Source organism: Pyrgilauda ruficollis, unplaced genomic scaffold (assembly GCF_017590135.1).
Source record: "Pyrgilauda ruficollis isolate IOZ18807 unplaced genomic scaffold, ASM1759013v1 scaffold12, whole genome shotgun sequence".
Taxonomy (NCBI): domain Eukaryota; kingdom Metazoa; phylum Chordata; class Aves; order Passeriformes; family Passeridae; genus Pyrgilauda; species Pyrgilauda ruficollis.
Genome location: NW_024510321.1, coordinates 454,711 through 470,454, shown reverse-complemented (window position 1 = coordinate 470,454; position 15,744 = coordinate 454,711). Strand labels below are relative to the sequence as shown.

Here is a 15,744-nt window from a genome sequence, read left to right as displayed (position 1 = left end):
GATTTCCAAAGTCAATCTGGCCACTCAAAACAGATGGAAAGGAGTTTTTGATGGATAACTTCAGGTGAGAGACTTGCTGGAGTAAATGGCTTTAAATCCTTTGAGTGCAATAAAACCTGCAGTGACTTAGGCCAGCAGAAGACCTACCAAGTGTAGGAGATGGGATTCCTCTGCTCAAAATTCTGCCATGTAGGGCATCTCAGTTAAAGCTGGGCTTCTTCTTCCAGCCAGCAGAGAGAAACTGGCATGTTCAGAGGGCAATCAATTTAATTATTTGAGAGAACTTCAGGAAAAGAGGCATTTTCTTGGCACCTGTCTGTAATTCAGCTCCGATTGCAAAGGCGACTGAGGGCACCTAACTTAGGCACAACCTTGTGTCTTACAGGCACCTGCATGGGTTTCCAGGCAGTAAAAGCCCAAATAATTAATTCCTGACACATTCATCTCTCCTGGGCTTTTTCCCAACTCCCAGCCATGCTCAGATCTCTGCTGAGCTTGCTGTCCTAGCCCAAAAGATTTTCAAAGATTCAGATATTAAATCATCAGTTATAATAATAAATTATTCAGCAATTAAAAACAGATATAACTAAACAGAATCAACACAGATTAGGGGCAACTCACCTGCCACTTGCTCCGAGCCACAATGAATTTGAGCTGTTTGGTGTTAATGAAATGAGCTGCTTCAAGAGGGACGTTGTGCTGCCAGGTGGAATGAGAGAAAACCATTGGTTAAAAAAAATCCTGATTTCATTTCTTGAGGCATTTCTGTGATTTTTTTTTTTTTAGAATTCTCTCTTTACACAATTGTTTAATTTAGGAAAGTTACAGCAGACCAAATGCTGCAGTCCTTTCATAGTTAAATTGCAGACAAAATCAGCTTTTCAGTGATTAAATCAAGCCCTGTTCTATACCTGTCATTAAATCTTTTTTGCTGTTGTTAATTTTTAACTGTTTTCCTTAGTGATTTAAGGCTTTGGAATATAAACTTTGGTCTGCAAGGCCAGTTTCCTTTCTGTACTGATGTGACAGAACAAGCGGGAATGGCCCCAGGTTGCACCAGGGAGGTTTAAACTGGATATTAGGGAAAACTGACAAATAAAGGACCAGGACAAACTTACCATGAACCATTTGTGGGAAAGACAGTCCAAAGCACTCGGCCTGGATCTGGTAAGAGAACAGATTGAGATTTGAGTAGGAAATCCCCTCCAAGAGCAATCACTGATCTTCCTGAAGGTGCTGCTGCATGCGGACACCCGCGTACACTCAGGGCTGTGTCCTTGGGATGCTGATTTGGAGCAGAGAAGCCACAAAGACACACAGCAGCTTCCAACTCAAGGTTTCCTTCCCCTGAGAGGAAAACATCCTCCTTTTTCAGTCTGGCCCTCCCCACAGATGCTTGGGAAGAGCTCATGGCTCTTTGCAGGGCTCAAGGATGTGCAGAGCAACTTTGAGAGAGCCTTTGCAAACTCTTTAGGTGGCCAGAGTGAAAACAGCTTTGGCAGAAGGCAGAAAGAGTAGGAATGAAATTAAAATCAAACGCCTTTAAATATGCCTTCAAGCCAACTTTTGTACTTGAAGTTGCTTAATGAATGTGGTCAATGTTATTTAATTCCCTCTGTACCAATCCGTGCTCTTCCCACTCATCTGTATCATTCCAGAAATTCCTCAGCCTGGAGGAGGCAGGGAGCAAAGACATCACCAGACCAGAGAGAGGCCAATTTGGCAAATATCTGAGTTGTGGGTTGGGTAATGGGGAATAATGAGGAAGAATTAGGGAAAAATGCAGCACATCTCACTCAGCTTTCTACTTTTCAAACCAAATGATGAGACACCCACAGCTGAGACACCCACAGCTCTGCACAGAGGGAGGCACAGGAGGGCACTCACTTGGGGTGCTGCTGCAGGATCCCTTTCATGAAGTCCCTTGCATCTTCACTCAAGTGAACAACATCAGGAATGGTCCATGAAATTTCCCCGTTCTGGATATTTAGGAGAGTTTTCCTGTCGTTCTCCCCAGCAAATGGAGACTTGCACGTGAGGCTTATTAATTGAACACCAGAAAATGAAAGGAGACAGGTTTTAGGTTTCTGTTTTCTCTACAAATGATAGAAGCACAAATGTTTACATGGGGTTTATAAATCCTTGAGGGGCTCCGTGCCTGGGACTTGCAATGTTTGTGAGGAACAACCAGGAAATGAGGAAACCACAAAATAAATTGTCCTTCTTATGGAAGGACTGAATGCTCCACTCAAATCCCTCCCTTGAAAGTGCTGGAGGGCTCTGATGGACAAAGGGTTATTGGGGGAGTGTTTCCAAGATTTATTTACCTTAAATATGTGATGACTCCAACAGCCCTGAGGAGAGAGGGAACACAAATGTCATTTTTGTCACTATTTTTCCATCCTTCTCAAGTCCCTCTTCCTGCCACTAGACACCCTGGAACAGCAAGATCACCTTCTCCTCACCTTTCAAGAATAATAAATCCCAAAAGCTATTGGTTTTTTCCATTCATTTTCCCCCTTCAATGTTTTTTTAATTGTTCTCAAGCAATCCTTCACTTTTAAAGCACAGATAGAGGAAAATACTCAAAATACTTTTTTTTTCCTTTTTTTTTTACTTTTTTTGCCTTTTCTAGAAAGCCCTTTAGGATCATTCCATCTAGTTACTGCCTGGAATAGAGATCATCTCCTCCAAGATGCTCCTTTGCATTAATTAGCAGTCAGAGTTCAATTATGGCTGAAAAAAATTAGACAGAAGGAGCTTTAAAGAGCCTTGATGGCTTTTGGATTGTCAACGTTCGCTTTCGGTTTCCTGTGTTATTATCACTGCTCCATTTACTAATTAACAGCTAATGGAAATTCAGGCCATTGAGGGCCTGGAAAAGCTTTTTGGGAAAATGAGAGATTACCAGATATCAGTTGCTTTTGACACTGGTGACTGGGAGACAATTTCTGGGGCAACAAACTCTGGAGAGCCGTATTTGCTGTACTGAGGCTGCACGGGCGTGATCCTCTGGGCAAACCCAAAGTCACAGATCTTCAGGTCTTCCCTCTCAGGATAAACCATGAGGATATTCAGTGGCTGTTGGATGAAAATGAAAATAAAAGGAGGAATTTTTCTTGAGAGCAGGGAGTATTTTTCAGTTGTAAGAATAATTCAGAGAACACCCAACCACAGGCCAACACGTCATTGCTCATTACCTTGATGTCCAAATGAAGGATGTTGTTGTCGTGAAGATATTTGATTCCTTCCAAAATTTGCTTGATGTACAGTTTGACCTGAGAATTGAGTCCATTATTAAACAATTAATAAATAAACAATTATTAAGCAGGGAGAGTAAATAGGAGAGTTCCTGGTTTCACCAACATTTGATCATTAAAGGTCCCTCCCAGTCCAAACCATTACATGATTTTTTCCACTGACAATTCCTAATAAAAATAATTGATTTTACCAATAAGTATTGGACATCTAGCTACTAGATGGGAGATGTGAAACATTTTGAACTTTTAGCACCAAAGATGTAAAAAAAAATCCCTTAGAAACCATAATTTCAGCTTTTCTTTTAAGGACAGAAAGGGAGTAGATAGAATACAGTTACAGGGGGATAAAGTGGTATTAAGTAAGTGGAGATAGGAGCTCCAGATGACAGATAACAAAGAAATTATGACAAGAGAGCAAATACAATCTTTTTTTTTTAGGCTGAATGCAATCCTGGTGGTCAACCCCCCTGGCTGTTTGTAGTTATTCCCCAAATAAACCCAACTAGCAATGAAAGTTGCCAGGAACACATTGTAAAGGCTGATTCTGCTTTGATGGATTATCACTGGTTCAAAGACATTTGTCCTATTCCAGAAGGAAAATGCAGAAAGAACCAACTCTGTGCTTTCAAATGAGAAATCACCTCAGCTTCAGTGACCACACTCTTCTTGAATAAACGGTCCAGGAGCTCTTCATTGGAGCATCTGGCAGTGGTGTTAAGGAACAACAGAACCACATGGAAAAGCTTTTTTTGACTCAGGAACCTCCTCCATCCAGCAGAACTCACGAGGGGATCTCAGGCTATGGGATCCTCACGAAACTCTGCTGCAGCAGAGACTGGGCTGGTCTAAACCTGGTGTCACTTCTGCTAGAATCTGCCTGTTGATTTTGGGGTTCCTGTTCTGCATTTCCCTCATGCTCACCTAGACTGGATCTCACAGAAACAGAGCTCATAACTTCCAGATGTGTCAGGAAATAATTTTGGTGCTAAATGATTCATTCACACTTGTATATACAAGTCTGATTTTTCTCACCCAGCAGAAATGAGGATTGCAGTGGAGCCTTACACAGAGCTGTGCTGTCCTGCAGTGCAGAGAAGAATTGTGTGTGCCCTTTTCTCTCAGGAAAAAAAACAAAAACAAAAAATTAATTACTTAGATATTTAATAAATGAGCTCTACCCAGTACTTCCCAGCCTCTTCAGACAACTGCACAGAAAAGGATACAACTCCAGAATCAAAATCAGCGTTTTTCGTGTTTCAAACTCATCCAGGAGCCTGGTAATTCTGTCGTGGGACAGAGAGGCAAGAATATCCCTCTCTTGATGGGCTCGAGACTTGGTTTTGCTCCGCAGAGGGATGAATTTGGCAGCACAGGACACCCTGGTCCCTTTGTGCACCACCCGTTTCACGAAGCTGAAGCAGCCCCTGTGCAGGAATCGAAGGACAAGCCCTGATCAAGCCTGGGCAGAGATTTCCCCCACCCTGGGCTTTGACAGCTCCCTGCTGCTCCGTGCTTCAGTTCTCCAGCAGCAGAAGCTCATTTTGCTGTGTGTGAGATGCTGTTGCCCTCTCCTGGCTGTCTCCAAAGGGACGCAGTGTGTTCCCATCAAGGGAAAAGCTGTTGCAGTTGATGCAGGCTGGTGCTGGTGCTCCTGCATCCCTTGGACAGACCTGATGGGCTTGGGATGCTCCCATTGCCAAGAAACCACATCCAGGCACTAATCTGTGAGCCTTTGGATGTTTTCTCTGGTTGGAGCTGCCACAGCACACCTTGGAGTGACATCCCACTTCTGCCTTTATTTCCAACTTCCCAGGACCCACCTCTGCCTCAGCAGCTCAGATGGGCAATGAGATAGTCCCTGGCAGTGATGCTGTAGAGTTGGAAAATTCATTTACCTTCCAATCTCCTGCTTAACCTCATAATGGGCATGGAGCTTTCTCCTGGTGGCCACTTTCTTTCCTTCTTGGTCTTTCTTGGCTTTGGAAATGAAGGAAAACAAAAGGGTAAATATTCAGACAACAATGCCTTGCTAATAGTGTGCAAAGTTATTACAATTACAGCAATTACAACAATTACAACAAAGTTAGGACAATTTAAGGCAGGAAAAATTAGAGGGGTCTTCTAAACTTGTAAGGAGAATTAAGTGGAATTGTTTGGTAAGAAGAATGTGTCAAAATGAGCTTTGGGGTTGCCCAGAGAAGTGGCTGCCCCATCCCTGGAAGTGGGCCAGGTTGGATGGAGTTTGGAGGAACCTGGGATAGTAAAATGTGTCCCTGCCCATGGCAGGGGGTTGAAATTAGAGCGTCTTTAATGTTCTTTCCAACCCAAAGCATTTTGGGATTTTGTGATTTGATTTTATCCTGGATCCTGCCATACTGGCTGTATATAAATGCTCCAAAGGAACATGGAACAGATTCCATACAGGCACCAGAAGATGACAGCAACAAATTACACACTGCCATGGCAGTGGAGACAACTCCTGCAGCTGAGTGGGTGGCATTGCCCTCACAGGTGACAGGGTGGCATTACCTTCACGTACGACGAGCTCTGCTTTGCACAAAACCTCCCCTCCTGCATTTTTGGCAACACAGGTATAAACACCACCATCTTCCAGGGCAGCATTGTCCACAACTAAGAAATACGTTGTTCCTTCCTTGCCCTGATGGACCCTGTCACTGTCTGTCAGCAGTGAAGTGCCCTGGGGGAAAGAAATGACATTTTGGCACTGGAAAAGCCAAGATGGAAAGAGGTGTTCCTGCTCTTCTGATGCCTCAGGTTTCATATTTTTCAGGTTCTGTGCTGCTTTAGTGTGTGGGGCTGGGCTTCTCTAGGTCAACCTTCTCAAGGCATCACTTCAAGAAGCAAGATATGGGAGCAGAGCTACAAGACAGACTATTTATGTGAGCAAACCTCATGGAGAAAATGCTGCCCAGGGGAGTGGTGGAGTCACCATCCCTGGAAGTGTTCAAGGAACAGCTGCATGTGGGTCTGGTTGACAAGGTGGTGTTCTGTCAGAGGTTGGACTCGGTGATCTTGGAGGCCTTTCCAAACTTAATGGTTCTGTGATTCTGTTTTTTTTTTCATAAATGCTATAAAGAAAGGGGCAGGATGGAGTGTGTGTGATAAAGAGCAGATTGTGAGCATTTGCAAAAGGTCCCTATGACAGTAAAATGCAAGACAAAAATATATAATACAATATATACAAATATGTATATAATAGCACAAATATGAAGTGATGCAATCCTGTTTTCCCACATAAAATCTCTGTTTCTGAGCTTTTCCTTATTAAACTGTAACAAAAATTCAAGTAAGAGTAAATCAGTCCACAGCACCACCAGCTCAGTGCTTGGTGGGAGCTAAAAGGTACCAGATACTAGAAATTATTAGGGAAGAAATGAAGAATAAGACACAAAGAATAATTTGATAAATGCTTTTGGGTTTGCCCATGGTATGGTACTATTTGTTACATCATCATCAGTGTCCTCTGTAAGAGCTTCCAGATAAGAATTGACAGCAGACTGGGGCTCTTCAGCCTGGAAGGGAGGCTCTAGACAATATTCTAAGGAATAATAAATAATTTCTCTCCCTTCTGTGGAATATTCATTGTCCTTAGTCACACTGATTTTACTAAGTAGTTGCAGGAAAGATACAGAGCCTGGAAGTCACACTGGCAGCTGGGACAAACCACTCAATCCCATTCCTGCCCCCAGACTGCAGCACACATCTCAGTGGCACTCAGGTAGAAACAATTTCTCTTCCTGCTCTCTTTGGTCCCCAAAACCATCTTGGTTTCCCTCTCTGCAGGGTGACATGGTGACAACACAGGGTGGGATGCACAGGTGGTGGTTCAGTGGGAACAGCTGGCTCCATAAAGTCTACAGACAGAGGGTAGTGTGAGAGGTGTGGGAGGAATGAGCAGACGAAATTCCCTGTGGAATTGTGCACTACAGTCCTCACTCTCAGCCAGGGAAGAGTCTGCACTCACCTTGAACCACAGAACTGTGGGCTGAGGGGTTCCTTCAATGACTGCCTGGAATTTGGCACGTTCCCCAGAGTTCACCTGCACGTCCTCTATTGTCACTTGCATGTAGGGAGGACCTGGTGAGAAGAGAGCGTTTGCAGCATGCAAATGAAACTGAAACTTCTTTCCCAGCGTGCTGACAGGGTTGGGGTTACCCAAATGGGATATATAGGACAGGACATTTAGGATGTAACAGTAGTTTAAAGTAAAATCAAGAGGTGCAACAGCAATATATTTGGGGTTCTTCATGCTGACATTACTTTTAGGTTTCTTATCTTCACACTTACCTATTACTTTTTGTTTAATAAAGAGTTACCACTCAAAAATTAAAAAAAAAATAAATTTAAAAAAAATTAATTACAAATAATTAAATTAAAAAAAAAAAAAAGAGGAGTTGTTACCAAAAGAGAAGATAGTGAGAATCATGGGACTGGGAAAGGGAAATAGAGTTTGGTCTTACTTGTTGGAGTCTTCTCCTCAGTCTTGTACACACGAGTTCTTTCTGTGGTCTCGATGTAAACTTCACTGTGCATATCCCAGACCACGTCTCCTTCTCTCCTGTACCAGCCTCCTGCCCCTGCATCTGGGGATGTTCTTTCAAGAAACCCAAGAGAAAAGATCATGGCATAGCCACATACAAGACCCTGCCATTGATCTGTTTAACCAGCAGACAAAGAGTTATTTGCTTGAAATTAACACAGGAAGAATTGTGGTTTGGGGGGAGGGATTAATTTCTCTCCAACTATTTTTTGCCCTTCTTTGACAAAGCATTGTCACCAGGATTCTGAAAATAATGACAAACCTACAAGAAACTGTTTGGGTTACCACAGAGGACTTGCTTTTCTTGCACCAAAGTCAGAAATACACAGGGATATCCTGGATATAAGGAGGTGGGTATTTACCTGTCGATGGGAACAGTGCGTTCCTGAGCGCTTTCCCCTCCAGCAGCCTCCTCTTCCCGGGAAGGAGCAGGGCTGGGCTTTGGCACCCCTGCTTCTTCAGCTGGAACCTCCCTCTGAACTTTGGCTGGCAGCAGAAATTGGGCAAGTTAGACATGACACCCGTGAGACCACAGCCAAAACCCAGAGCCAACCTCTGGAGCCATCTCTGGTGTGCCTCGTGCCAGACCTGAGCCCACCTGACCTCAGCTGGGTGCAGCCACTGAAGGTTAGAGGAGAATTTGGCACTTCTGCAAAGAGCACACAAAGCAAAGGGGTTGGACAGCACCAGAGTGGTGGCACTTGGCTGACTGGGCTAAACTGACTGTTCTGTAAGGAGATACACACAGACAAAGGTGGGAAAGGCAGCTGGTAGGGACAGGGAAATACAGGTCAGCTGGAAGGATAGTGTGGGTTCACACAGCCTTTGCAGGAGATAATTTAACCGTGTTTGAGTTCTGGCTCATGGCTGTGAGGAAGTAATGGAATCACAGAATCATCCAGGTTGAAAAAGACCTTTAAAAGCAAGGCCGGCCATCAACCCAACACTGCCAAGTCCACCCCTGAAATGCATTCCAGGGAATAACCCAGTGTTAGCTCTGTCCATGTGAATTCTTCAATTCAGTTTTGAGTTAGAACAGTTCCTGACTCACTGCTGTGGTCACAGACAGCACCAGGGACATGAGTGAGCTCACATCCATGTGAGCTGGTGGTCAGAGCAGGTCCTGGCTGAGGATATTCATAGAATTCCCAGAACGACCAGGTTGGAGGAGACCTTCAAGGTCATCAAGTCCAACCCAGCCCCAACAGCTCAACTGAACCCTGGCCCCCAGTGCCACATCCAGGCTTTGTTAAACACACCCAGGGATGGTGACTGCACCACCTCCCTGGGCAGCCATTCTAGAATTTTATCACTCTTTCTGGGAGAAACTTTTTCCTGATATCCAACCTAAACTTCCCTTGGTGCAGCTGGAGGCTGTGTGCTCTGGTTCTGTCAGGAGAAAGAGACCAATATCAGTATAATTGATATGGAGGTAATATGGATTCTTACAGAGGACCTGGTGATGTTTTAGCATCAGCATTGCTGCACCTCCACTGGAAAACATCCTTGTACAGCTCTGAGTTACACCAGAACAAGGTCTGGCACGTGGGGCTTGATGAAACCAAAAGATGGTGCAGCTTGATGGTCGTTTCAGTTATTTTTCTTCTTTTATTATTAATTATTTTATCAGATATAGATTCAAAACCTGGTTTGAGCTCACATACCAAAAGTACCTGATTGTCTTTTGGTATTGACCATTGGAATTACACCATAGGACAAAGTGCATCATCTCCTTTTTCATTTAAGGAGAAAAGGTTAAATCCAGAGGAGTCTTCTACCTAGCAGGTAGGAATATTTTAGGGAGCTCTCTAGGGATCTTTGGTGCTGGCTGGTTTTGGAAAAGAGCAGCTGTTTCTAGAAATCACATAAAACAGCTCCATTGGGGTGGAAAACATGGTTATTCAAGGAGTTACTGGATCAGAGATCCCAGGTTGTGGGATTGTGCTTTCCTATCACCTGCACTATTGAAATATTTGCCTCCTTTTTATTTAAGGCATGTATCATAGAGAGAGGTGTCAAGTCTCCATCTGATTAAAATAACTCCCATAACATGTTTAGTATTGCACAGCTGAAAGACCTGCCAAGCCATATCATTATTGTATTTTCTCTTTAGCTGTGACTGAGGAAACAATCTGCTAGGTGACATTTTACTTAGGATTTTTGAGTCATCCCATTCCACCAGAGGATTATTTCCAAAGATGATTTGTGACGAGAAAGGAAAAAAGGTTTTAAAACCCTGACATTTTTTATATGCTGTTATTTTGGGTCTGATACTATGAACAGCTTTTATTCTTGCTAGGTTTTGAGTAAGAATATTTATTTTTTAAGGGATTATCTAGAGTTTGAGGGCTGAAGGTTACTTGGCATTGTCCTTTGAGTTAACAGTGGTTGAGAACAGTTATTCTGACTTGACACGGAGACAGCTTAGACAAGTTGTTATGGCAGAAGCAGAGGAAGAGTGGAAGGGTTGTCGCTCATCCACGATTTTTTAAAAACAACAGAAGACAAAGGAATTGTTCTCCTGGCAAGACACAGCCACATACACAGGTGGGTTTAGACACACAAAAGCTGCAAGGAGTGTGCCCAGGCTCCAGGGTCAGTGAAATGCAGGTGAACCTGAGGCACTCAACCCCCTAGAGAGCCCCTGACAGTTGGTCCAGGATATTAAAGACATTTCCAGCTTGTTTACAGAAAACAATAAAATAAAGCAACCACCTTTACTCACCCCACCAAATCAAAACCCAAATCATTCTCTGAATGTGAAGGAGGGATCTCACTCCACCTTCTTCCCCAAAAATACTTGAAGCAAGACCAGGGGAAAAGCCCAAAGGTGGAAAAAAGTCCCCTATTCCTAATTTTGGGCAGGTGATGAACCAAACTCTAGGTTTTCAAACACTTCCTGCTTCCAGACAGATCTGCCCCAAACTTAGACCCAACCTAACCCCAACCCACCCTCCATGGTCTGAATGCCCTCTCTTAATCATCATCTGCTCAAAACACGACGACACAGAAAAACGAGGTCAAAACCATCATTACTGGCATGCTCAATATTTTTCTGTCTCTCAGCTCCCGGGGGACATCTCCCACCTCTATGCCAAACCTACCATGGCCTGCAGCAGTCTGGGTTTGGGTGCTGGCTTCATGAACTGCCACAGAGGGCCCGGCTGCTGCCCCTGAGGGCAATGAAGGAGCAGAGCCGGGAGGGCCAAGGCCAAGGCCAGCACCTCCTCGCATGCCCGGGGGAAGAGTCACCAGCAGCGACGCCGAGTCCAGCAGCTTTTTCAGGGCTGTCTTGATCTCCTGATCAGCACGCTGCAGCGAGGCCTGCACAGTAGTCTCCGTCTCTGACTGGGGGGAAGTCATTCCTACAGACAAGAACAACAACTTTTCTCTCTTCGGGGCCAAAAAGAAAGCAGCAGCACCATCCAACCCATGGAAATATCTGCCACCGTGTCATTTTCCCCTCCTAGAGAGGAGAGTTGATGGAGAAATGCTTATTCCAGCAAGAGGGAGCGTAGCTGAGAGTTAAAACAAGAAGGCTGGCATAAAATGCTTTGGAAAGTTGTATCTCAGCTGGCTGGGGACACTGTGCCACCTAGGTGAACACCTGTGTCACAGTCATATTTTCTGGAAAAATCCCTTTGCCCAGCATTCTTCTCCTGGGAAGCTGAGAAGCCTCAGAGAAAAAGGAAAACAATTCTTATCTCATTTGCTTCTCCTGTGTTTTGCTGATTTAGAATGTGTTTGGAGATTGTTTCACTGATTTCATGTGAATTGTTTTGACTCAATGGCCAATCAAGGTCAAGCTCTGTCAAGGCTCTGGAGTCACGAGTTTTCATTATTATCTTTTTAGCCTTCTGTCTGTATCCTTTCTGTATATCCTTTCTGTATTCTCTAGTATAGTATTCTTTAATATAATATAGTATCTTAAAATAATAAATTAGCCTTCAGGAACATGGAGTCAGATTCATCATTCCTTCTTTCTTCTAGAAACCCTGCAAATACAATACACCTGGCCTGTTCCCAGACAGTGGAACAAAGGATCCATCTCCCAGTTCAACCCAACATTGGTTGGTCTGTCAAAAATACCTTTATTAATCAGAGAATCACAGAATATCCTCAAGGGGAAGGGATCCACAAGGATCATCCAGTCCAGCTCCCAGCCCTGCACAGTCACCCCAACAATCCCATCTTGTTCCTGGGAAGTGTTACCCAAACTCTCCTGGAGCTCTGGCAGCTTTGGGGCTGTGCCCATTCCCTGGGGAGCCTGGGCAGTGCCAGCACCCTCTGGGAGAAGAACCAACCCCTGGATAAGAGCAGTGAAATGAACCCATTGCACTGATACAGAGCCTACATGAAGGAAGATGTTATCTCATGGGGAAGGAGAAGGAGTGAACAGGAATCAGCTGTCAGTGACTCCGGAGAAAGGCAAGGGAATGAAGGGAGGGACGTTCTTTTTCATCAAAGTCTGGCAGAAAAGCCACTCCTTGCTCACAGGGTGATGTTTTTGTTCTGCTTCACAATACCTGAATATTTCTAATGGGTTGGGATGTAGAAGGCTGGGATGGGATCACAGACTGCAGGAGCTCATCTCACCCAATTTCCTGCCTGATAAACCTCCCACAAATCTTGAAAAGGCACAACAAAGGGATGGATGTACCTAGGAAAGCCCCCACGTAATCATGAAGACAGAGAAAATGCAGGTCAGGTTAAGACAATGGTCAATTTCATGACCATTGGTGATGTGATTGCTCACCAATCAAGAGAGAGAACTCAAATAATCACATGGTTTGAGAAAAAAAAAAAAAATAAGAGCATTTGGAATAAACAGCTCTGACTTGTTTAATGTCAATGACATTAATGAGCATGCCCTGTAGGGGTTTTGATTCGGCTCCTTTCCTGGCCTCAAGAAAGTCAATTCCCATTATAGACCTGAGAAAATAAGGGTGAAGGCTATGTGTGGATGAAGACCTCTCACTTGACTTTTGTTTTCAATGATCATGATGGTGACAAAATATTTATTTCCTGAATCTGTTGATGGAAAAAAAGCAAGATTTGCTCACATGATGTCGCAGACTGCCTATCAATGTTCATCAGCACTGGGCTGGCTGGAAGACATCCAATATTTTCCTAGAGAAATACCTGGATTCTCTGGTGTTCTTGCTGTGATTTCTGCCAGCTGGTGCTGTCCTGTGAACTGGGCAGATGCCAATGAGTGAAATAATTGGAAAGGCATGAAACACTCAATTAGGAAATATACTCACAGGTGGATAGATATAGATCTAGAGGTTATGTATAATCACTGCTCTCTCCCAGCTCCAACACCACCACTTTCCTCCCTGCCTAGGAGACATTTCACCACTTCCTTCTTTTGGACACTGATTCAGACTGAGGAACTTTAAGATCCCCCAATACACAGACCTAACAAACAACCACAGTGATGACACCCTGTGATGGACAACCCCTTTCCCAGCTGGACTGGGGAACTTTAAGATCCCCCAAGATACGTAGACCTAACAAACAACCACAGTGATGACACCCCTTTCCCAGCTCTAAAATCTCAGCCTTGAGCCTTTTGACCCCACAACTTCAGCCCATCCCCAGGAACTCAAGACTGACACATCTTTTGAAGCTCCAGGTTGGTCTCAGAGAAGGACCCAAGACGATGTGAATCATTCAAGATTCCTGAGCTGGAAATATCCCTAAAACTTCACTTCAACACTCCTGAAACTGTCCATAAAAAGGAGCTAGAGCCCAACTGCATTAATATTCTTGGACTGCAATCCAGTTCCTGCTGAAGTCAGCGGGAGAAGAGGATGAGCTGATGGAATATCAAATGCTGTAACAAAGAACACAGAAACCCAGAAAGTCCAGTGACAGCTGATGCAAGACATTTATTGATTTAAACGCAGCATCTAACAGCATATCTTGCACTTGACTTTTTTTTTTGTGTGTCTGTTTTTTTTTCTTTTTTTTGTATCTCAAGCAAACTGAAGTTTCCACTTTATTAATACCCATTTATCTCGAGGAATTTCAGTAAAACATTCACTGTATTAAAATCTTTCATACAGCTGTACCTTTTCATCTACAGGAAATAAATCCCCACACATCTCATTAGTTATCTACACAGTTTAATCACTTACAAGCATAATTTTTAACCTCTAGGAAAATATTTTGAAAGTATATGTAATGAACGTCTCATAAACCTTTCACCTTTTGAACAGAGCCCTGCATAGGATTTTAAAAATTCCCTGCAATTGATTCTCTTTTGCTTAAATATCAAAAGAAAATGTAAACAGATGTTAATTGCTTTGAGCTAATGAATCAAAGTATAATTATTTCTTCTATGACCATCTGAAGTGCAACCTTAGAGATTCTTTAGAAAAACCTGATTGTTGACCACACCAGGAGGAAACCTCCACATTCCTTTACACATCCTCATCATCTTTTGTTTGAATATTACATATTTGGAAGACAATCACAGGGCAAAATCTTTTCTTAGCAGTATCTTCATAAATCTGAATAAAATCCACTTCCTTCTGTGGAATTATTCAAGATTGATACTGGAATAACTGTGATCAGAATCAGGCTCAAAATAAAAGAAATATTTTTAGCTTTGAAAGCATTTCCCTGTTGTGTGCCTGTTACTTTCCAACGTACAGTGCAATATATGAAAAAAGCACTAATATATATATCCATCGTATTGCTTCATTATAAAACAAACAGTATAAACCAAGGAGATGTTATAAAAAATGGGATAGTACCATAAGGGAAGCTTGATTTCCTTCACCACTGGAAAAGCATCCTATATCATGAAGGTAGTGCACACGACATCCAGAGTGGATGTTGAAAGTGAAAGGCTGTGAAATCAATATGTTCATTTTAGTCAGCACAAGGTGCAGCTGCAGAAGGAAAAAAAAAAGTTTTCTACAAGCACCTTTTGTGAATTCATTCCCTGTTGGCAGGAATATTGCCTCCAGAACAAGCTCCTCAGTATCAGCTGGCTGGGAAACACTGAGCCAACATCATCCATTCCTTCCCAAGGCAGAAACTCTCTCCTCATGCTGCTTAGAAATTCAGCTGTGCCTGAGCATTTCTGGCTTCCCTAAACCACAACTGAAACCACAAATGAACATTTCTACAGAGCTCAGCTGGGACATGGTGTGGGGACTTTTCACCCCACATCTCTGTCAGCAGAGAGGGCCAGTGCAGGGTCCTGCTGAGACCAATGAGCTCCATCTGGCCCCAAGATTTGGGCCTGGGAGCTCATCTCTTTTCAGAGCAGCTTGTTGGAGGTCTGGGCTACATCCATTTTTGGTGAAGCCAACAGGGATGGGCTGTGCTCAGTGCACCTCAGCCTCCCCCTCATGCAGCATTCCTGCTGGAAAGCTCCAGAGGAACCCCACAGTCAGTCCCTCTCCGAGGCATCTCAGCCTTCCTGGGTACAGTAATGTGATGCAATTGCAACTGGCAGCCCAATACATTTGGAACAGATCTATGTTTCAACTGAATATTTATGGTAAAACTCTTTTTTCTATCTCTTTTTTTTTTTTTTTTTTTAATCTTTGTGCTCCTGCTACTTTGCTATAGCTCAGTGGTAAATTCCTCTTATCACACACATACAGGGAATATCATGGATCAATCTGTTAGCAGGAATGTTTCACCACTGGCACATTCAGGAGAACAAATACTAATCCAGTCATATTTATTGGCAAAGACTACATTTGTGGTCCTTTGAAGACCACATTTGTAGTTCTTTGTACCTGTTAATGTTTGATTGCAGCTGCAGAAATTATTTTGTGCAGCACATTAATCTTTCAGTGCATGTTAACTGCTTCATATTTCAAAAGATATGGTTTATAAATCCACCCCACTAGAATGCAGAATAATGAAACCTACATTATCAGACAACTAGGAAGTGGA

The 15,744-nt window shown here is 43.3% G+C and overlaps 1 protein-coding gene across 1 annotated transcript in view; it reads right to left on the bottom strand.

Annotated features, from left to right (window-relative positions):
• OBSCN (obscurin, cytoskeletal calmodulin and titin-interacting RhoGEF) overlaps nucleotides 1-15,744 on the bottom strand; it is a 176,302-nt gene that overhangs the window by 16,510 nt on the left and 144,048 nt on the right. The window contains exons 88-101 of the mRNA XM_041488781.1: nucleotides 10,926-11,186; nucleotides 8,184-8,307; nucleotides 7,742-7,875; nucleotides 7,246-7,358; nucleotides 5,790-5,958; nucleotides 5,156-5,237; nucleotides 4,484-4,684; nucleotides 3,902-3,962; nucleotides 3,201-3,278; nucleotides 2,909-3,081; nucleotides 2,328-2,354; nucleotides 1,888-2,040; nucleotides 1,119-1,164; nucleotides 622-699 (exon numbers count right to left, since the gene is read on the bottom strand). Of these exons, the coding sequence (XP_041344715.1) occupies nucleotides 622-699; nucleotides 1,119-1,164; nucleotides 1,888-2,040; nucleotides 2,328-2,354; nucleotides 2,909-3,081; nucleotides 3,201-3,278; nucleotides 3,902-3,962; nucleotides 4,484-4,684; nucleotides 5,156-5,237; nucleotides 5,790-5,958; nucleotides 7,246-7,358; nucleotides 7,742-7,875; nucleotides 8,184-8,307; nucleotides 10,926-11,186 (1,700 nt within the window). The remainder of the gene's footprint in view (nucleotides 1-621; nucleotides 700-1,118; nucleotides 1,165-1,887; nucleotides 2,041-2,327; nucleotides 2,355-2,908; nucleotides 3,082-3,200; nucleotides 3,279-3,901; nucleotides 3,963-4,483; nucleotides 4,685-5,155; nucleotides 5,238-5,789; nucleotides 5,959-7,245; nucleotides 7,359-7,741; nucleotides 7,876-8,183; nucleotides 8,308-10,925; nucleotides 11,187-15,744) is intronic.